The sequence below is a fragment of the Alligator mississippiensis genome, chromosome 5 (assembly GCF_030867095.1).
Source record: "Alligator mississippiensis isolate rAllMis1 chromosome 5, rAllMis1, whole genome shotgun sequence".
Taxonomy (NCBI): Eukaryota; Metazoa; Chordata; order Crocodylia; family Alligatoridae; genus Alligator; species Alligator mississippiensis.
Genome location: NC_081828.1, coordinates 129,083,227 through 129,106,739, shown reverse-complemented (window position 1 = coordinate 129,106,739; position 23,513 = coordinate 129,083,227). Strand labels below are relative to the sequence as shown.

General features: G+C 40.1%; 1 protein-coding gene across 6 annotated transcripts in view; it reads left to right on the top strand.

The window, feature by feature from the left end:
* The window catches only part of BBS9 (Bardet-Biedl syndrome 9), a 478,425-nt gene that overhangs the window by 302,988 nt on the left and 151,924 nt on the right, over positions 1-23,513 (top strand). For 3 of the 6 annotated variants that reach the window (XM_019483427.2, XM_019483428.2, XM_019483429.2), the window contains 2 exons: positions 11,812-11,958; positions 16,261-16,371. The exons of 1 other annotated variant lie outside the window; for it this stretch is intronic. In XM_019483427.2, coding sequence (XP_019338972.1) covers positions 11,812-11,958; positions 16,261-16,371 — 258 coding nt within the window. The remainder of the gene's footprint in view (positions 1-11,811; positions 11,959-16,260; positions 16,372-23,513) is intronic. 2 more of the 6 variants (XM_014602580.3, XM_014602581.3) reach the window with 1 other exon arrangement.

Below are 23,513 nucleotides of genomic sequence, written 5' to 3'. Positions count from 1 at the left end.
ATAGGGGCTTTTCTCTAGAATATTGATCTGTTGCTGTACTGTGGGAGGTATAGTTCAATGTTCCACAAAAATGCCCAAGATTGATGTCACTGACAAGGGCAAGTTAAAGCATCTTGGAAATTTAGAACATATTTCTAGCTTCATATCTAAGGAATATTGACTGATAAGGGAGTTGCAGGGAAAATGACAGGTATTTGAAACAAATTGATTATCACAGGTTCTCTTAACGACATGAAAAACCATCAGAGTATAAACACTAAATTCAAATGTGACTGCAATTTTGGTAGCCCTTTTTTATTTTGTAGCAACATATATATTGCATGTGCCATCTCAAACATGACTTTGCCTGATAGTCTTTTGTGTAGGATAGAGACTGTGATCACATGACCCAAGAGTTTCTTACTTTTGCATCACCTGCTGTGTTATGAAGGGTATGCGTTTATGGTAAGGGGAAAAAAATAACAGAACAGAACATGGACTTCAACAAACAGATTTTCCTAAAAAATGATAAACATTAATGCACTTAATTATTGTCTAACCTTTGTGTTATAATAGCACTTTAAGGTCTCAATAATGTGAGCATGCACAGAGAGAAATAAAGAGATGACAATGTACCAAGAATTTTGCAATCTTAAAAAAAATGGAAGAGTAATTTCTGATACCTTTGATAAAGTTCTAATTTCCACATCATAATTTCATAAAAGTTGTTAGAAGCAAACCGTTGAAAACTATGTAGTTGAATTAGATGAGTTAAATAAGTATAAAACAGGACAATAACTGATTGTGTCTTTCTACTCCACTTGCTCTGTCAGTTTTGTACATTAATAGCACTGTCAGTTTTGCAAAAGTTGAAGCAATGCAGTTAATTCTATGTCTTCCCTATATAAAAAGCTGCTTTGTCTCGGTCTTAGCATTTTATTATAAAAACAGAGATTGCTTTACCGAAAAGATTGGGTTAACTTGAACATAACTCTCGTAAAATGTCCTTTATCTTCTAACGACTAGTGGACATAATTTATTTGGTGACGTTTGCCAAGTTAAACCACCTGCTGTCAGGCTCAAGGCTTTCTCAAATGTATAGATCAGGAACTTTGCTTAAGACATGTTGAAATGCTTGGTTTTCAGAAGGAGGATGTTTAGTACTTTCTAAAAATCATGCCTCTTTAACATCTGTCAAACAAGGCACACAAAGTGACTAGTCATTTTAGAAAATCTTGGGTTCAAGGTATTATTTAGGATGCTTGCTGGTCCTAATAAAATAAGTCCTCCAATCTTAATTAAACAAGGGGAAAAAAATCTGAACCACTCCAGCAGTACAACCTATATTTTTTTTTCATGTGTGCTGTTTTTACAACAGTTTAATACCACTGTTTCAGTAGAGTTGCATCTGATTTACATAGGGATAAGAGAGGTCAAAGTCAGGTCCCCGGGCTCAGCATTTCAAGTGTTTTGCTAAGAGAAGTCTACTGGTTAGCACCAAGCTCTTTGAAATTAATAAATACCTCTCAGTTCTTCAGAACAAAATTAACATTTAAATTTTTAGGATGCTATCTCCATATTCTCAAAATCAAATAGGCTAAATAAATGAAACTACACTGTTAACCCAGTGGAGCCCAGTTCAGTGCTAAGATTAAAATGCCTATGGATCCTACAGCCACGTTGTTCTTTGTCATCTATGTGGATTCTTGGGGATCTGTCAGCATTCTAATGCAACCATTAGTATGCTGAGACAAATCCTGATGAAGATATCCTCGTCAAAACGCCAGTGTCTTTGCCACAGGAAGGATGATCCAACACAAGTTGAGGAGGTTTTGGTTGCAAAAAAAAAAAAGGTTTAATTCCAAAAGTAAACAAGGAAGCTGCTGGGACTTAAGTCACTAAAATGTTACGGCAAAAGCAAAACAAAGGACACTATATGTTTGATACTAATATTAGTTTAACTCTCCACCCCCAATAGAACCCAAGGAAGTCATTAAGTTAATCATTCAGAAAATCTCTTCTACTAAATAAAAAGCAATGTTGCTCAAAGATCTTGTAAATTTTCCGACCAAATATTTCCAAATAAAGCTCTGGTGGTCTTCGGGGTGCCGTCAAAAATAAACTTGGAAACTTGTGCTTCAACAAACTTCAATATTGCAGTCTTCAATAGTATACTAAACAGAAAATAGAACTGCTTTATTTGAGTAGTTTGTTTCAAGCAATGGAAGATTCTTTTTCATATTAAAAAGAATCTCTACTTTCACCTTTGCAAATTCTTTAGTTGTTTTGATTTGCTCATTCATACCCAACGATTCTACTAGTTGCTTAACTTTGAAAATCATTGGCTATATATTGGGTTTTGACTTTATTAATAGAGGAGGCTTGTACTCTTGTTTATTTCACTACCAGGTTTGATTATTTCAGAGTAATATCTGGAAATACAGTAGAACAGAGAAGCTAATTCTTTATTCCCTACGAATTCAGCCCCTGATTATTTTTACTGAATTTCTGCCAATAAATGATGTTGCATTTCTATAGTTCTGTAGGTATCCATTCAAATGTCAGTTCACAAATCTGTCTTGCCCAAATACCACAGAGAACTAGAAGTTCCCAGATTGGTATTTTTATGTCCCTATTGGCAGTATTGCTATTCCAGTGAAAAGTTTCAACAGCAGAAATCAGCATAATTTTGTTCAATGCCAAATTGTTTACATTTGTTTTTCATCATGTACTACTTGATTACTTCCTATAATTAATAAAACTAGGCTATCTCCCTTAAGAGTGATAAAGACATTTTTTCTTTATTTGATCCTTTTGTTCCTTTATTTTCTATCTATAGGACAGAAATGTTCCATAGCAATATAGGACAGAGGACAAGAAAGAGCCTCCTCCTACATAATCAGGTCCCATCCTCTGCTGTCACAAACAATGGTGTCACACAATCCTGTTTATAAATGTATCAAATTCCATCTCAATGATTTGTGTTTTAAACAAATGGGAGTACTTTTCTCCCACTGTGTTTCTCTTCCATGAGGTCCATTAGGAACCATTTTATACAGAAGCAGCATCTGCCAGGTACCCATTCAAGAACCACATATATCTCCCTGCTTATGTTTACAGTCATTTTTGTCAAGTCACCTCTATTGTTCATCTTCTCTTCCTAGTCTCTGGCCTCAAGGTAAAAGCAAACTCTATGCAGTCCTCCATTTCTTAGCTTCCTCTGACTTAGCTGTCATCAGAAGTGATTATAGGTAAAAAGCCTCCAGTGTACATGTAAGGAACCTGGCCCTGTCACAGCACACATGTCACTAAACAGACTTATAAACTATATCATGAAAGCAAATCAGTCCTGGAATTTTCTCTTTCCTCAGCAGAGATAGATCCCTAATTACCTTCTTGATTAAGTGTGCATGTGAACGAATGAATCTTCAAACTAGGGACTGCTTCCTCTGAATATATGTCTTAATGTACCTCAGGCTACACAAAGATTTTTCAGATAAGAATAAGAGAAGGAACTTGGTGTTAAAAATGTCTTAAAGGCACCTAATGCTAAGAGGTTTGGGTTTTTTGTTGTTGTATAACTTACATAATGTACATTTTAAATAAAAATATAGAATAATGGTGTAGTAATAAAAGATATGGTGTACAGAATGTGATTGTTTAATTAAACAGGATGTGATTAATTTTACTAAGAGCAGGTATGCTCTGAAGAAACTTCTTATTGGACTCAACAGCTCAGAATATTGACCGTCGGGAGTTTTCTTTGGGTCTGTATGCAGGACAGGAGACGAGGACTCAGTAGTAAACTGTATGCATGCGCCTATTTATATATACAATTATTTTCAGAGAATAAATCCTGGAAAGTAATATTTCAAGTAATTTCTACATTTAAAACCAGAAAGAGATGCACATCCAAGATTTAAGTGTGTCAACTTAATTAGTAATGCAATAAGTAAAATCCCATCAGCATTTAGTAATCATATATGTACTATTAAAATAATACACCAACTTGGAAAAAAAAGCAGCAGCCAGTCATTCAACCATAAAAGTTGGGCTCTGAAAATTTGACAGTAAAAATCTGTAACTTCTGCTGCCATAGTATTTAGCACTGAATACACAAATCCTATGCAATGATGATATATTAAAAAAATTACTTTGAGAGTAAAGATGCTGAATAGGTAGAAGGACAACAACAGATACTGGCTGTTTCAGTCAGACCACACACTATGGAAGATAAAATGGTAAACTTCTCCTGGTATAGGTCAGAAGTTTTTCTCAGCTGATTTTTTTCCCCCTTGAAAAGGCTTCATTATATACTGAATTTTCATGCCATTAGACAAAAGAAGGTGGAATTCCTCCAAACTCCACACATCTCAAAAATATTTTCCTTTCCTAATGAAGACATGAACAGAAGGAACTAATTTTACATGATTGTCAGGTGAATGCATTGTTGGATGAAGCAAACTCATGGGTGACGTGTGCACCACCATCATTCATCCTTTGCTTTCAGCTAGTCAGAAACTTCTTTTAGTAAAAGTTTAAGGGCTAAATAGATTAACATTATTCCACTCAGCAATGCTTTACTAAGTGTACTACCGAATGTTGATTTTGATGTTTTTGGCATGATATCCAACAATGCTGCTTTAATGGAAACAGCTGTTAGGATCTGTTCTTAGCAGGGTTTCCCAATGCCATTCCTATGACTTGCATACCACATGCACTGAATCTCATCCTGGAAAAATGGCCAAGAGGATCTGATGACTTGCACAGCATAACTTCTCTTAGACAAAGTGTTTTCTGCCAAGGTCCCCTGCATCTCCACAAGTTGAGAGAGCTTCTGAATTCATGTAAAGGCACTTGATCCAACTTATTTTCCAGAGCCTCACAAACCTGTTAGGACCAGGAGCAAGGGATGCCAATTATTTTCACACAGTCTGAATGAAAAGGTACAGAAAAGGTTTTACAAAAGTATAAATTACTAGAACAAACCACTTTAATTAATGAATACAGCGGTGAAGCAGCGGTGTCAGCACAACCTCAGCTGACAGGGCTCCCAACTGCAGAGGAGTACTGTGCCCAGCCAGGGCTGGGAGTCCTTCAATTTAGGGGACTTTCAGCCCCAGCAGTTGCTGACTTTGGGTCCCGGCAGCATAGAGACCCAGAGTCCTGTAGCTGTGGATGCTGGGTGCCAGGACCCAGCTGGGTGCCAGGAGCCAAGGTGCATGACTACCATGTGGATGCGTGAAACACGTAGGGTTGCAGGATCATGGCAGCTGCAACAGAAATCTTTTGGAAAGCTTCCCAAAGTGCTAATTCTGATTCTTTAAAAGTACCAAGAGAATATGCTAAAAGAGTGAAATCACTGGAGTAAATAGGCTGTACTCCAAGCAGTATGCAGCTGGAGTTACAGTTATGAGCCCTTTAATGTTTCAGTGCCTTCTAGGCAATAAGATCTATTGAACACAATGTTTTCATTCTACACATTGCTTAAGATCACTCCTTCAGCCTGTGCTGCAGGTAAAACCTACAGTTGAATATGAAATTGCTCAAAACCTTGGGATTTTGTGATGGTTTTGTTGTTCAGACTGTCTCTGTCATATATTGGTGTATATCTGAAGTTAATAGCTGCTTTTTTACAGAGTTTTCTGCTCATTTTCTTGCTTTTTTTTACCTACAAGATGGTATATGTAACTTTTTTTTTCTAACTTGTAGAAGAATTTTTGCAAGATTTAATCTCAGAAGAATGAGGAATAGTTTAGATTATTGATCAATTGGCAAAGAAAGGAAACAAAAATAGTCTTGCCTTCAAAACCTTCTATAGCTGTTACACTAGTTTTGTTTCTTGCTTTAAAGAACTATTTTCAGATGTGTAAAAACATTGCAATGAGAAGCTGTAAAAAAACTGTCAGTACTTTAATAAAAAAAATGTATCATATATTTATGTTTCTTCTGAGTGTGTGCTTCTTTCCAACTAAGAACTAAATGTGTTACTAAACATATAGTGGAAATAAGCAAACTCTAATTTCCTTCAGTGAACAAAGTTCACAATTGCTTGGCTGTAATTTTATGAACAACATACCTTATCAAACAGTTGTGCTGACCATAGTTTGCCTACCCCAATTGCTAGATTTATCATAATATATTTTTTTAAATGTCTGTCGTGTCAGATAGGAATTCAGCTACACAGTAAAAGGGGAAGAGGGGGTCAAAAGGCAATAACATATTTTAGATGATGTTCCTGCCAACAATTAATGGAGAAATTCATTTTATGAAGCACTGTTTACAGATTTGACATCTGGAGAATTTCTTAATCTGGATTATTTCCAGTCTGTAGAATTTATGTGCAGTTCTTGCTTTAAAAAATAAAGGAAGAGAAAAATTAACTTTTTTGCTTGCTATCATTTGCTTATATACATATCAATGTATGTGAGTGATTAGCTATTGTGATTTTTTCCTGCAGTTGTTTGGATAGACAAAGATTCTAAATAGTATGTTGCTAAAACTGGTCATCAGTAGATGTCCTTGGAAATGCATACAAGCTCACAAAGGAATTTAGAGAGATCTCTCTGAATATAGATATAAAGAACTATTAGAGTGACATAAGTCTCTGTAGTATGTAAATATAATGGACAGAGTTGTTAATAGAAACTTTTCAGTCTAAATAATACCTACCCTGCTGAGTTTTGAAACATTTTCACATTGAAAACCGAAATCAGTCATATCTTTAAATGTTACATTCATCACTGTGCACATAGACCTGAACCAAGCTCCCATTTGGGTTTGCTGAAAGGTGGTCTGGAAGCCAGAGTCTGTTTTTGTTTTGCTTTTTAAACCCAGCAAACAAATGTACATATTAACCTGCACAGGCTTTTAAAATACATATATAGGAGCTGCTATTTATACCACTGAAACCAGCCGCAAAATGTGTCTGGCCTTCAGTGGGCACATCTGTATGTTCATTAATTAGCCATAGCTTACTGCACATTTAATTTAGTATTTCTTTAATGAAGTACTAATTGAAAGTTCAGTAACTACGTTTACCTCACAGTAGCACCGGTGCAAGGTTTTTTTGTGTGACTGTTACTGCGCGGTAGCCTAATAACACGGCACAGTAGCTTATTAGCACAGTTTTTGACTGGCATGCTACTACACAGGGTTATTAGGCTACTATGCTGTAAGTGACTGATATAGGCGTGCCCAGTGTGTGCAAGATAAGGGTCATACTAAGTCTTATACAGCAGGGCTGCCAAGATATGGCCTGTGAGCCACATTCAGCCTGAAGAGCCGTATCCTCTAGCCCTCAGTGCTGGCTCGGGTTCTCTAATCGACCCACATGCCATACACAGCAGGTGCTGTGCCAGCCCCTTCAGTTCAAGCCCTGAGACACCACATCTGCTACGGGACCTGTACTGCAAGTGGTACCTGCATAGGAGCAGTCTGGAACACCCCTCCCCCGTGCACTGGATCTAGCACCCGCGGTGCCCAATTTGGGACTGTGTCACACATGGCACCCCCCCGTGGCCAGTCTGGGACTTGAGCTGCACATGGCGCCTGTTCCAGCCAGTCCAAGATGTGCCACATACAGTGCCCACTGAAGCTGGTCCAGGATGATTGCTGTGTGCAACATGAGTCCTGAAGCAGACAGAGTAGGCAGTGAATCTGGCATACAGGAGGGAAGGGGGAGTCCATGGGTTCCCTGCATGCCAGATCTAACACCTGCCTGGGCTGCTTTGGGAATGCGTGGCATGTGGCACCAGTTCTAGCCAGTCTAGGACCCATGCTGCACAAAGGGCTCACCCTGGACCAGCTGCTGCCGTGTACAGATCACATCTCAAAGCAACAGGAGCAGGTGCTGGACCCAGTATTGAATGGAGGGAGGGGGGGGGACTGGTCTGTGGGCCTAATCCTGGCCCCACACTGTTCATCCAGCCTATGGACCAGCCCTGCACTGCTCATCTGGCCTGCAGGACCAGATGAGTTTGACACCCCTGTTATACAGTAATGTACTGGTGTCTAATATGCCAACCTTTAGCAACATAATAGTGCTAAAATCAGTAGAAATACTCTCATAACATTAGGGAGAGAGGGTAACAGTAAAGAAGCAAAGCAGAGATCTATTATAGTATGTATATACTTAAGCTAGGATTTTCATAGGGAATTGAATGTACAATGTCCATTGAACATCAGTGGGAGTTGAGTGTTTAACTTACTTGGGAAAATCTTAGCTTTATTTTTTAGAACATGTTAATTAATGAGAGTTTTACAGCATTTTAAAAAATGTGAAAAAACAACAGATATTTTTTTCTAGGATTGATCTCTGTCTCTCAATCACAGATAAGAGAGTGCCATGATTGTTGTGGCAAGATAGCTTAAAGTTTTAAGAAATATTGACCACAGTGGTGGTCTGTAAAAGAAGCTTTTATCAAATAATGTCTTACTATCAGAAAACTCCTTCATTTAAGTTTGTTTCTCATCACTTCAATGCTTCTTCATTCTGGAGATGATGCCAAACTTGACATTGTCTTTTCTCTCTTTCTGACCCATCTCACATGGCTGTCATGTTTTCCTTTTTCTAGTTCACAACTTTTCTATTGTCTTCATCAAGCTCACTCATAAATCACTTCTGTGAAGTCAAACAAATATCTCTTTCTGCCATTTTTTTTCTCTATGCCTTAATATGACCATGACTTTATATTGGTGATGTCATTGGCATTCTCTCTTCCGTTTTTCTTGTCACATCTCTAGTTTACATGCTTCTTGGAGTAGGGACAGGAGCTTCATTAGTGTCAATGCCAAAATTTCCACTGACTTCAGTTGGACTAATAATTCATTCCAGTATTCTAGTCATCTTGCACAGCTCTGAACACACTGTATACTCTTACAGAAATGTGTTTTGTTTTTACTTTAAAGTAGAACCACATACAGTACTAGTACAGTATAGTATCTTTGAAAATTCTGTTAAAGTAGGCAATAAGTGCTATTTATGGTGTTGAAAATGTGGCTGATACTATGGTTTATGGTTCTTTCCAAGTCTATGTTTTCTTTGCATGTAACATGGTCAGGCCCCCAAATGAAATGGTGAAATTCCACTGCTCACTGTTCTTTATCAGGGAAGCAAGGTAATGGAAAAAGTGAATTTTGCTCTTAGTTCTGGTAAGTTTTGACAGTATCAGTTGACAAGTAAATTTTAACAGACTTCTAACATCAAAACCAAGAACAGGAAATCCAACTTCCTTCAGCCAATAGTATGGGCTGCCTAAGGGCAAATAGATATTTTCTGACTCTGATTCAGTTACCATCAAAGGGAGAATAGTGCTAATGACTAATGAAGGAGCTTGGCATCAAAAAACATTAATTCTCAGGACTACGTAACCTGTGGCATTCTAGATTTTAGAATGAACCATTTAGAATGACCCTTTTGCAGAAACTCAGTAGGTGCTAATGGATTATGTGACATTTTCCTCATAATCCCAGTGTTGTAAAACCCTGTGTAATTAATATATGATAATACTTTCAGCACTTCTTATTTATATGGATGCTTAGAGATGTATTATGTGTTTACAGTTTTGAGTTATTGAGTATATTCTTTCAGCTAATATGTATGTTTATAATTACCACTGTACCATTGGATAGCAGTCTATTGCACTATTTAATGTCACAGTGTTTGCATGTCTGGTTATCTTTCTTTCTTTGGTTTTTATGCTAAATCAGGGGTGTCAGATGTGGCTCACAGAGCTGATTCATTCAGCCCATCAAGCTACTGGCGGGCTACCAGAAGTGGAGGGAGCATGGCCTATGACAGAATTCAGACCTCTCAGTCTCATTGGATTTGGTCACCAGTGGCAGGAGGATGAGCCAGGGGCTTTGGTAACACAGTGTCTGTCATCCTGTGGCTGTTGATCCAGCCACCATTTGCCCTACTGCTGGTCCTGTCATAACCACTACTGCCCCCTCTGCTGATGCCCCATGCCTCAGACTGGATCCAGTCTGCAAAGGAGCTCCATGGTCTAGATCCAGCCCAGTGTGTGGGGTGAATTTTATACTCCTGTGCTGGATGCTTTTTGTATCTAAGTTTATGCTAAATTTTCTCTCTCTGTTTATGACCTTCCTTAATACAACCCCTTGCTGAGAAAATAGAAAATGCAGTTTTCTCTCAGGAAGCAAATGGAGTCTGTGACATTATATTGGCTGATAGTGTATATCTGGAATAAGAAGGGCTCATGCTTTCACTGATTCCTTGAAATCAAAAATGTCATGCCAAATCTTCAGATGGTGTAAGTCAACACACCTCTGTTGTAGTCAATGGAGCAACCCAATTTTACCCCAACTAATTATCAGAGTTTCTACCTCACTAAATTGTTATCTTCACTAGATGGAAGATTAGGGTTTCTAAAGCTGCTGGAAAAGCTGTTTGTCCTTCGGTGCAGTGTAGTGCTCTGTACAATGCTACTAAGTCGGCCTATTTTAGTTTTTGCAAATGTTTATTCTCTTATTTTGCCATGCGAGAGAGAGATTATGTTGCTGTAAATTGGGTGTTCCAATGGGGTATATGCTATGGCAGTTCTTTTCCAATTAGAAAAATTGTAGTCTTTGCTATTGTTGATTAAGACATGATGGGTTAGGAACATAGGACTGGATGGGGCCTTCCAGGCCATTGAATCCAGTTCCCTGCACTTACAGGTAACTGTTTACCCAAGAACTCCCTGAACCTGGTACTTTATATCCTCACAAACAGCTATAAGGAACAAAAGTTTAGCATAGGTGAAAACAGGCAGCAAGGGGGAGCGATGTGCCAGGCTACAAACAGCACACTATGGCGCCTCCCTACCCCCCCATCCCTGCATGGTCTCCAGAATGGCCCTTACTCCCTTGCAGCAGAGCTGCAAGGGTCTGAATGGCAGGAAGGGGAGTGTGTTTTGTAGCTGCCCCAGCGGCATGTGATTGGCTGGGCACAACATGCATCAGCAGCTGGCAGAGCCACACATGTGACCGGCTGTGGGGATGGTGATGGCAAGGGTGATGGGGTTGTTCTGCAGGTGCCTGAAAGTGGTTGTAAATTGAGTCACTACCTGATTAATCTGCCTCTGGGCCTGCTAGCCCAGCAGGGCACCTCTGTCAGTGCAATTGCTCTCCTGCAGCAGGGCTCTGGCAGCCACCCTGCCCCCAGCCCCTCCTTGTCAGCCACACAATGGGAGCTGCTGGGCTCCCATTGTCCCAGGACCTGGCTCAGCCCAGGCCCCATTCACCCCTGCCCCACTCCCTCCTGCACTGTGGGGGTCCCCAGCTGCCCCCCCCAGCCCCTTGCCTCTCCCCTGTCCCGCCCCTCCCCCCACACATTTACTTGTTGGGGTGAGGTGGGGGGGAGGGGGTCTGTGTGTCTGCATCTGCATGTGTCTGCATCTGCATGTGTGTGTCTGTCCCCTGCCCACCCAATGGCAGCAGTCACATGGCATTGCATGGCTCTTGAGGCAGTGGCAGTGGGGTGTAGAGTCCAGCCTGCAGCAGGAGCTACCCCCGTCCTGCACACAGATCTGGGGGGCATGTGACCCCCAGGCCTCTGCTGGGGTGTGTGCAGTGGCAGGAGCACCCCCTCGCCCCTAGATGAGCCACCTGGGCTCCAAGCGTCCCATGACCTCCCCCAGCCCCGGGGCCCATTCACTCCAGCTCCTGCCTCTGCCCCACTCCCTCCTTCACTGTGGGGGCATTGATCTGTCCCCACATGCCCCTTCCCCATGACAGACTTACCTACTGGGAGAGGGGGTGCACATGCATGCAAACGTGCTCCCACTCAGCCCCCCCGACTAAAATTTTCTCCCTGATTTTCCACTGTAGCCCCAAGGGGCAGTTCAGCATCTGTGGAGTGCCAAAGAACTGACGCAACTCAAGTGAACATGGATAAATTCCTCAAGTGCAAAAGAAAAATGGAGGAAAAAAACACAAAAGGCTATACTACAGAAAATGCAAAGCGACAGAAAGTTCGTAAGTACAGCAATACGTATTTGGAGTTCAGTTTTACATACATGGGTCCCGAAGATAAATCCAAACCGAAGTGTGTCATTTGTTTGAAGGAATGAGTGTATGAAGCTGTCTTTATTAAAAAGACACTTGGAAACAAAGCATGCCAGCTTGGTTGGAAAACGGATTGAATACTTTGAACGGTGGCTTGAAAGTTTGAAACGTCAGAAGGAGGTGTTTACCCATTGCATTAAAGTCAGCGGAAGTACTCTGAAGGCCTCATATCTGATATCGCTCAGAATTGCAAAATACAAGGAGGCACATACAGTTGGAGAATCTTTGATTATACCTGCTGTAGCGGACATTTGTGAAGTACTGTTTGGCAATGAGCACACGGATAAAGTTAAAAAGATACCTATTTCAGACAGTAGTGTTTCTTGAAGAATTAATGAAATGGCAGAGGATGCGGAGACGCAACTGCTTGAGAGACTGAAAACAGTCTCTACATATGCTCTTCAGGTTGACGAATCTACAGATGTAGGAAATCAGACTCAGCTGTTAGTATTTGTTCACTACATTTGGGAAAGGAAGTTGGTTGAAGACTCTTTTTGTTGTCTTGAACTGCCAACACGAACAACAGGGGAGGATATTTTTGAAGTCCTTAATCAGTACATAAGTACAAAAGGCGTTTCATGGAACAACTGTGTCGGTCTTTGCGCAGATGGGGCAAGGGCTATGACTGGCAGTAGAAATGGTCTGATAGCAAGAATACAACAGGTAGCACCAAATGTTGTTTCAACTCATTGTATCTTACACAGAGAAGCACGAGTGTCAAAAAAACAGCCCTGACCTGAATAATGTTTTACTCTCTGTTGTAAAAATCATGAACGTCCCGATTCACCTCTGAACTCATGTGTTTTTGCTTCTATGTGTAATGAAATGGGTGCTGAGTACCCCGGCCTCATTCTGCATTCCAAAGGTTGCTGGCTGTCCCGTGGATCTATACTGAGAAAAGTGTTTGATCTGCTAGCAGAGTTAACTCAGTTTTTGCTGAAGCAGAATTCTTCATTTGTTGATTATTTCAAAGACCTCAACTGGAATGCTAAGCTAGCTTACTTGGTAGACTCATTTGATGCACTAAACAGGCTGAACACAAGCATGCAGGGACCAGACACTAATGTAATAGATCTCTGTTACAAAACGAAAGGGTTCACAGTGAAAGCAGAACGGTGGAATGAACTAGTGAAAATGGGAATAATGACAATGTTCCGTGGTCTAATGGACTGAAATGATGGAGCATCAGAAGTCGCTGACATTTCAGAGGTAATTTGTAGCCATCTAACAGGGCTTGTTGCTCAGTTTAACAGGTATTTTGGTGAAATGCAAAAGTCACTACAAATTGACCAGGACTGGATCAGGGATCCATTTTCAAGTGCTACCAACAAAGAAATGCTGCAGTCCAAATGTTTACAAAAAAGACAAGCTGATCGAACTGATCAAAGACAGCTTTTTACGTCAGAAGCATCAGATGAAACATCTCAAGTTTTTGGTTGGACATTCAAACTGACTATCCAGAGCTTACTAGGAAAGCAGTGGAAGTCCTGCTGCTGTTTGCAACTACATATTTAAGCGAGTCTGGATTTTCTGCACTGGGTGCTACTAAAACAAAACACAGAGCAAAATTGGATGTCAAAGTCGAGATGAGAGTTTGTCTTTCTGATATTGCTCCAAGGATTGAGCAGCTGTGCAAGACCCACCAGGCCCAAGTGTCCCACTGAAATAGCAAGATTGAAATTACATTTGGTTTATGTGTGGATATTTTTCATTGACTTTTTATTTTTTAAGATTTTTAGCTTTAAGATGTTATTTTGATGTTAAAGGTTTTAAGTTATAAATATTAAAGGACAGTCATAGTAACTTTGTTATACAGAAACAAGTTTATGCAAACAATTGATTTAGAGTTATAATATTGTTTCCTATTGTGTACTAATCCAGCAGCATACCAGGCCCAAACATTAATAAAGCATTTAATGTTAATTGGTTTAGCCTGCCTTATATTACATAATTCAGGGGCTGTCAACCAGGGGTAACCCCCCCTGCCATCCTGCCTTGCTGCGCCACGTCTGCTCAATCGCCACCCCCTCCCCTGCTCTGTGCACGTGCCACCCCCTACCTCCCCGGGTACACTTATTAAAAAGGGGGCTGCCAGGGGTACACATTTTAAAAAGTTGACAACCCCTGTTCTAAAGCACTTGAGTGAGTGAACAAATGCCTGAAATTAAGCATAGACCTTTCATGAACTTCATTGGGTTAAATAAGGAACTCAATTGAAGCTACTAAGCAACATATGAGAATACTTTGAGATTCAGCATTAAAAGAAATAAAACAAAATATGAATTACTTCTGATTTGAAAAAAGTTGAAGAAAGACTACCCATACCCTTACCAGCTGTGCTAAAATTGAGAACTTAAACTTCCTTTCTTTCAAATCTAACTGGGTCCAATGGGAGCTACTTGCATCCCTTTCCATTTTAAAAATTACAAATGTTGCATATTCTGCACTTATGCTGTGTGCCGGCTGGTTGACTGTGCACTTACTCCACCTATTCTTCATAGCTGTAAAAGCACACGTAAGTTTACATCTGATTCAGTATGGCATATGCATCCAATTATCAGCAATTATGCAAATGTGCCTATTTCCGTTTAGCCATACACATCCTGTAAGGGAATGTGAAACATGGAATTATCTATTTCTCCCACATTCCTATTCCTGTATCTCTCCCCCTGCTTTTTTTTTTTTCCACTTGTTTGTCTTTCTCTGCTCCTTGAAGAAAGTCAAGTCACCCTAAAGAGCAGACATTTATGAGCCAGCAGATTCATGTTTTTGCTACCAAACAGCAGTACTTTCCTGGAGGTACTGGGAGCAACTGTTTGAAACATACCTGCCACATCCAAATCTGTTTTGAATTGTGGAAGCTGCCTCCAGGTGAGCAGTGCTGCTGGCATGCAGAAGCAGCTTTTTTCTTAGTGTTGATTGATAAATGTACTAAATATTCCCTTTCTTCACTTTCTCTTTTTCACTTCCTTTGCTTTCTCCACATCTGGAGGCATTTGATATGATATTTAAATATATAGTAAGGTGTACAGGGATGGATCTAAAGGGGGTGCAGTAGCATGGTCTCGCCACCCTTTGGCTGTGGGCCACTTGCTGGCCTGTCAGCACAGCTCCTGACGGGAGCTCCACATGTGCCGTGAGCTCTGAGCTTCTCAGCTGGTTGATGAAGGGCATGCCTGGATCCCCTGTTTGCACACAGCCCCATCACCACTGCTCATCCCTTTTTCTCCTGCTGCTGAATTCTGGTGGAGTGGAGGCAGGAGGATGGGAAAGAGTGAACATCAGTGTTCAATGTCTGGACTCTGGAGCTGTGTGCAAAGTAGGAACTCCAGGCAGACCCTGTATCACCCTGCCAGTGAGCTCATAGAGCTCACATTGCATGCAGAGCTCCCAGCAGGAGCTGTGCTGATGTGCCACTAAGCTTAAAAAGCTCACTGGTATCCAAGGATCTCTGAGAGGGGGATGTGGAGACACCGCTTTTGGTTGTGTGGCAGATGGCAGTGAGCTGTCTTCACTGCATATGCGCCACACAGCTCAAGGGGGTGTGGCCACACCCCCGTTGCCACAATCCTGGATCTGCTTGTGGATGTACAGATGGAAAAATCCACATGGTCATACAAGTCAATATAACAGACCACATAAGAGAAGTTGTATGCTACTTCAAGCATCAGTGTAGGTAGTGTGAAACTGAGCAATAGTAATGTCACTGAGCTACTAAGCTCCTATATCTATGGCAAAAAGTATTCAGAATTATTGTATACATGCTTTTATAAGCCGCCCATTATGAAAGACCCTCTTGCCTTTGTGGCAGGCTATCACAGTCTTCAAAGATTTTCCTCATTGTAGAATTATTTTTTTCATACTGATCACTTTTTTGTACTGTAATAGGTTCCAGCAATTTGATGCTTAACATAATTCATTATTTCCAACCTTTCTACGAAGTAGTCTTAATGTACACTATAGGTTTAACTTTTCTTACATAACTAACATTGGTAAAGAGGAATGTCTAAGTCCTTACTGGTATACTAAAAAGAACGGTGACAATGTGCACAATCTTCACAATATTTTCATAAAAAGAAAGACCATTCCAACATTATATACTCTTAAAGACCGTTGCCACATTATTTGTCATATCTTATTCTTATTTGCATACCACTGAGTTTACATTCTAGTTGCATATGTACAACATGAAGGTATTCTGCTTTCAACTAGGTGGCTGTACTGCTATCCCAGAGTCTGACTTGGAGGAAAGAACAGCTGTACAGGACCCCACACCAATACTTACTGACCACAAGCACCTCACAAAGCAGAAATCCAAACCTGGTAAGAACTAAAATTATTCTTTCACACTTCAAATACAAAGCAAATGTATTCAGGGCTTCGTGTGTGCACCATGGAGGTTCACTGAAAGAGGCATTTCCAACTTTGCTGGGTTTTTTTTCCTGGGTAGTGACTGAGTACTTTTCTAAGATTACTGTTTCATTTTTCCTGGTTCAATTGCATTTTATAATTTTATAGGATTCTCTAATTATTCAGGATTTTTTCCCAAAGCATTTCCTTGAGGAATTCCAGAAAATTGTCAGTGTAGAGTTATCTAGCTGAAGTGAACAACTTACCCTCTGTTGCAAAAATCTGTTGATATGCCAAGTACGGATGAGGTAGCTGAAAACTTTAATCTAATCTCTTCCTCAGCTAAAGATTAGGTAGAGATGAAGGTTGGATATTTCTTGTTAATAAACATTTTTTTAATCAACTAGTACAAGTTGATTCAAATATGGTCATTTATTGGTGGAAAATACGGTCATTTCCTATGGTAATTTCAAGATTTCCTAAAATTTCAGAACAATACGATTTTATTTCTAATAAAACAGTATTCTGTTGGATACAAAATATAGTATATACAGCCATGACATATTTTCTGAAAGTACTAAAAAACAGACACTTGTAAGATCCTTATGCAGTTACAGAAACAAGTGAATTGTGTGCAAAATGCATACTGGTATTTATTTATTTGGAAACACATATAGCTGCTTGCATGCCCAACTACATGACTGTGTATTTTGTATATATATATTCACTTGTGATAAGTAGAAGGCAGGGTAGGGTGACCCAGTCCTGGTTCATTTAGTCTCTAAGGGCAACTTTTACATGTGCTCTGGAGTGGGAGGTGGAGCCTTTAATTATAGGAGCTCTCAGGAGCTGCTCTAATTAAAGTGCCTGCAACGTCTTGTGTATTCAGTGTCCCGTGCTTCAAAATGGCAGTGGGGGCACTTTAAAGCTTGGTCGATTTTGAAGCACGGGGATGCTGAATACATGTGATGCCAAAGCTGCTGGAGTGTATTAATCAGCATGCTCCAGCAGACTCAGTTTATCAAGTCTGCTCCTATGTATGCTAATTAGCACGCTTTGGGGCAGGCATCGAGCACGTGTGTAGGTGCCATAAGGTGCCACCCTGCCCAGACTTCAGACTGACATGGTTAACCTCCTCTCTGATAGTTAGTATAACTGCTGTTTTCACCTTGACTTAGTTTCTTTGGCAAATAGGTCCAGAGGGAAGATGCAGCAGTATGAATTGAGTTAAAAGTGAATGATGCAGAGCAGGGGTCCTGCACGTAAATCAGCTTAAACAACTATCTTAATTTAATTATACATAATGTGTTGGGAGCATTATTTAATTACACAGCTCCAGAGAGAGCGATCCAAGAAATAAGCAGCAATGTTCCTTTTACTAGCCCAGGACAAATTGGAAGAGGATCATGGGGAAAATATATACAGCTTATTTGATCAGACAGAACTCCTGAATAGAATAAGCAAAGGTTGAATCAATTTGGCCTGGATTTGGTATAAGAAATTTAAATGACTGTTTTTGTTGTTGTTGATGTTTTAAATGTATCCCTCTGCCTCAAAAAAATAATTGATTTTTATTAGTAGTCTTGACAAAATGCTTTCAGCTGGTACTGTTCTACAGCATTCTGATCTCCAAAATGAATAGCAGATATCACATCACAATGGCACCAAGAAAAGTCTGTAGGAGGTCTTAGTGGGTCAGAGAGGCAGAACACCTGCCTTCACCATTGATTTCAGCGTAGAAGGGAAAGAGACTCCATGGAGGTTGACAGACACATGATACAACTTCTGTGAGCTACACATTACTTTCCTTCTGGATCTCAGAGATCTGGAAGAAATACATCAGATCTACAAAATATAGACTCTCAGGTCTGATACAATTCCAACTTCCCTGTTAGATGGCTATAACAACAAATCTAGGATGTGTACTCAGCTATCACTTCTCTCTGCCTGTTGTTCCATCTTTGCAATCAAGCATGTGTTGTTGAATGCAAAAGGTTGTGCTTGCTATGTGTTTGAATGAATAACATTCTTGTACGTTTAGGTAACTTGATTGATGATAAGATTAGAGCAGATAGGCAGAGCACATAGATACCGACAAATGGTAACTCAGTGCTTTACATGCCCTATTGTGAGTTCTAACCCCTGATAAAAATTCAAACTTACATCCTTCTGCTGGCCATGGTGCATTCTTTGTGATATTCTGTATAAGGTGGGCAGTGAATAAAAAAAAATCAAATGAAAATTCTGAAAGTTTTCAGTTACTTTGTAGGTTAATAACCATATGTTATACCAATGAACTTTATTCATTCACAGTAAGACCTGACTTGTAGGTGCCAGTTAGTGCTGCATTAGCAAGCTTAAATTATCTGCCACTGAGCTGTCTGGAAATCCTAAGTGCTCTAAGTGCAAGAGCCAGGGGAACTGCTTAAACCATAAGGTAACATGAAAGAATGAGATCACAGTATAGAAATGTTGTTCGGCACATGGTATTTTTGCATTGAGTTCTAGTCCAACCATCAGACTGTGGCAAGAACAAGGTGACTGAGTTGAGCCATAAAAGAAGATTTGTATTATCTTCGTTATTTGTGATATTATATTTAGTTTGTATGACTATTGCTAGTCTGCAAAAGTAAAAAGAGAAAAGAAGGAGAGGAAAATCCTTGACTTCAATTGTGTGTTTTTCTGCTTCTTTAAAAGGACCAAAGATAAATAGTTAAGCTAACTTTAGGTGTTGTATTTTCTTCTTGGAGATTTGTTTGCCTACTAAATGTAAGGGTAACACAAGTGACAGTAAAGAACAGTATCGATTTCACACAAATTTCTGTTCTGTGCATTTGACAAACATTTTCTATTAACATATGAACTCAGTTTTCATAGATCCTTATCCTTAAGATGTCTAATAATGGAGGCTGCAGGACCAAACGTTTGTAATGAAAGGATTGAAAACAAGCATATCTTCTGCATTAAATTGAAGCAAACAGTGGTATAGTGCCCAGCATCTCTACACAAGGAAGCCCAAGGCAACTGTTTGCAGTAACAGCTGGAACTAGGAAGTGAAAGTGGGGCTGAAAGGACCAAATAAGTGCTCTATTGAGAACCTTAAATCTCATGCAGAATCCAGCTTCTGTCCGTGAAACTGAGTTGTTATGCTCACTCCACCCGAAACTACATAGGATCTTAGCACCAGCATTGTGTACCAGTTGAGATCTCCTAATTGTATGTATTTGGAGTCCAACTGGTTTCTGAAAGGGACCCCTAGTTCTACATCAGGTAAAAATGAAGTCATATATATCCAGGTATAAACTGCTAGATTGAAACAAAACTGAAGCATAAAGAGATGAAACCAATTTTTGGAAGTGAACTAGAGAAAATGAATGACCATATCCAGTGAAGAAGAAAGTCACAGGTGTTTTCTATAAGATAATGAATTAACTTGCAGTATCTATTATTCCCAGAGCCATTGAATATTAATGTTAATCTCTCACTCAAACACAGTAACCAAAACCCCAGGTTAAAGAACATTATTAATGTTGCCAAGGCAAGCACTCAGAAGTTAAGAAATGCCAATAAATTTGTTTGTGCAGACTTGTTCCCACCCCTCAGACATGGAATGCATTATGATAGTCTTTAATTAGGCATCTAGTTCCCAGCCCCATTTTCCTTGCTCAGTGAATCTTACCTAGACCTTTTCAGCCTTCCAACTGAATGCCTAGGCATTTCTAGTCTTCTGTCTTTATCTCCCAGGCATGGTTTCTCTTTCTTTCCACCAGTCATAGTTTTGCCACAGATGACTTATTGTAGTTTACTCCTTCCCCTGCTCCTGGTGTGTCTTCTGTTCCAATTGTGTTTAGTCCTCCTCAACCTGCCTGGGTGCAGAGGGATCATTGAGTGTACTTGAAACATTTGAATGCTCTGAATTCTGGTGTCCAACCCATCCTGATTTAGGATTTGCTGTAGCTCTGAGCTGGCATATGTTCATTTGTATTTTGGGATGGTGCGCGTGCAGTCTGGTTAAAAACACAAAACAAAACAAAAAAACGGAGAGGTGTGAGGGGATAAAGCATACTCGAAAGACAGCATTTTAGGAGTGTTTAATACTTAAGCTTTTTCGGTGTGTACTAAGCATGTATGAACTGTGAGGTCTTTCTACAGTTTTTAACTTTGCAATATTTAGTAGTTTTTCACTGGAATGGGAAAAGTACACGTCTGACACCCAGGCACAAAGGTCATTTCTTGTGCCTAATTCTCAGTCCCTGCTCTCAAGTGTTTGGGACTGATGGTCAATTTCAAACAAAAGGTGTCAAGAAGAATATGTTTTCTTTAGCTTTGTTTTAGGGAATTGCTGGACCATTTTGACTGATTCTTTAAAAAATAACAATAATAATTGTTATTCAGCTAGAGACAGCTATTTTTCATATTCAGCCAGAGGCAGATGCCCAGCATAAAATTTCAGCCTGAATTGATATAGTTTTGTTTAGCAATGTAGTCCATTCTTGTTATTGAACAAGAGTCTTGAAGCCAGCCCATTCCTGTTTCACAATATGAGCCCTTTATAGAAAGGTGAGATTTGGAACATGCAGCAGACAAGATAGAGCATAGAGGGCCAGATGTTAATTTGGATCAGGATAAAAAGGCCACAGATTAGGAAAGTAGGAAGTCCTGGATTTGGTTATTTGAAAGAAAGAAACAGGGATGAGCTGTCCTATACAGAGAATTCTTGCTAGCTTACAGATGGAGCGCTTGGGGCTGTAAGTCTGTAGTTATCAGGAGAATGGGCCAAGAACGTTGGAGTGTAGAGAGTAGCATTGCTGAAAGAACATCATAAAAGATACAGGGATAGGAACCCTGCACCAAGAGGAGTGAGCAAAGGTTTATAAGAACCTACAACAGGATCTTATAGAGGGAAGAAAGCCAACCTTACTAGGCAACGCTGTCAACCCTAATTATGATGTCTTTGGCTAAATTAGCCACTTACCTAGTTGTGGAAAACAGAAAAAATATCTAATAGTAACACATTGTGTCAAGAATAGGAAAGAATAATTCTCTCTGGATCCATCAGTAAGACTTTTTTGAGGCTACATTAGTGTTGGTGAGAAGTTCTCTATATTTCTCTGTAGTAGCTTTAGATAATCTTTAGAGACCAGTAACACAAAAACAGCTTATTGCAGAGTAGCTATTGAATTTAAATTTGTCCCAGTGATTAATCTCTCATGATTTTCTTTCCCACCCCCCCAACTGATTTGTAATTCTATAGCCAAGATTGTAATCAGACCCACCCACCATGTCTGAAATGGGGATTAGTGACATCATTTGTAGAAGAGGCCACTTGCCAGGGGCCATTTGTCCATTCAACATTAATCCACTGTATATTCTACAATGATTAATAGAAAAACAGCAGCTTTTTTCTCACTGTCTTAGGTATGTTTGCACTGCATTCAGAAGTGTGATTGCAATGTGGTAAGCATATAGCTCATGTCACTTGTGATCCAGCTGCCTCAGGTGAAGAGAAGATAAGCCAGCACCCACTTTTGCACAGTCTGTTCAAATACTCTGGGTGTATACTCAGGTTGACTACTACAGTCTGTGCTGTAACTTCTTCACTACTGTTTCTACTGACCTTTCTAAAGGAAAGCTAAGACAGGTATGTCTAGCTGTGCTGTAGTCACAATTCTGAGTGCAGGGTAGACCATAAGCTTGGTGCATTCTTTCCACAACCTTTTATTTTCATCTTTAGAGTTAAGGAACTGTTGTTAGATTCATGATAAGGTTGGTGCAAACCAATTTCATTTCAAGGAGAGGTTTTACATGATCTGGAAGATAATAGGGCAGAGGTATGTGATTTTTAATTCTCAAGGTAGGCAGCCTTTCAGTTGCACTATACTATTTCTTTATGATATTTATCGAGTAAGCTGCTGAGTATGGATAGTAGAGGATAATTATAGGGGAATGCTTCTAAATGTATACTTGGTGAAAGGATATATTTGATGGTTGTGGCCAGCTATCTTTTATACAGGTCACTTGAACAGTAAAACCGTAATAAACAGATACTGAGCTCTACAGTTTGAACAGGAGAATAATTAGTCCAAAGTTTCTCTCTGTTCTTTGGGAAATAACAGTCAAACCTGCAGCTGCGAGTTTTTACCTTTTCAGCAGCAGTTCAGAATTTCCCAACATTCTGTAGCAGTTTTGTTGAGTTTCATGTCGTGTGGCTGTGAGAATGTTCCCAGTTTCGTAAGGTTCCCAGTTTTACAGACGGAGAATTTCATCAAAGGGATACTCTCCTCTAAAATATCTTTACCTAAACAGCAACATGTAAATATTACTCTCAGTTTTTTGGGGCCAGATTTTGCAATCTGTACTCAGAGGCTAGGGACAGAAGTTACACATAAAGCAGTTTACATGATCAGAAACTGGTTTAAACCTGTAACAGAACAGAAGTTCAGTGCACACAAACCAATTTCAAAATGGCTGAAACTGGTTTATGATAATCCTGATTGAATGTAGTATCAGATTTAACTGATTTAGGTCAAACCGGTTTATGAAACTTCTGTCCCAGACCCCTTCCTGGTTCAAGTTAAAATACAGTCTCCCACCATCCCAGCATGCTTTTCTGCCCTGGACTGGGCTATGCTGTCTGCTCCAGAGAGCTGGGCTGGCCCCAACCTTCTGTTCCATAGCTCTAGCAGTGAAAGCTGGCTGACAAGAGTGTGTGGGGAGGGGCAAGCCCAGCTGGGGATGCAGCCCAGTCTATGGGGGGGGGAGGGGCTCCCCCCCTTGGCAAATCCAAGCTGGGGTCTGGGGCCAGGGAGGGGGCTTAAGCACCCCTTCCCTCACTCAGACTTACTGTTGGCTACAGCCGTGGACTACAAATCCCACAGGCAGTTGGAAGCAGAGCAACCCTGCAGAGTTCTACTGCTATAATTCTGGACTGCAAATCCCAGAAACCTTGAGGACAGCAAGAAGAGGAAGTGAACACACAACCAGGGAGCCATGCTTTAGCCCGGCTTCTGGCCTAACCCACTGCAGGTATCTGGAGATGGGGGCACTCTAATTAGAGTAGCTCTAGTTAAAGTGCCTGGAGCATCATGTGCATCAGTGTTCTCACACTGAAAAAT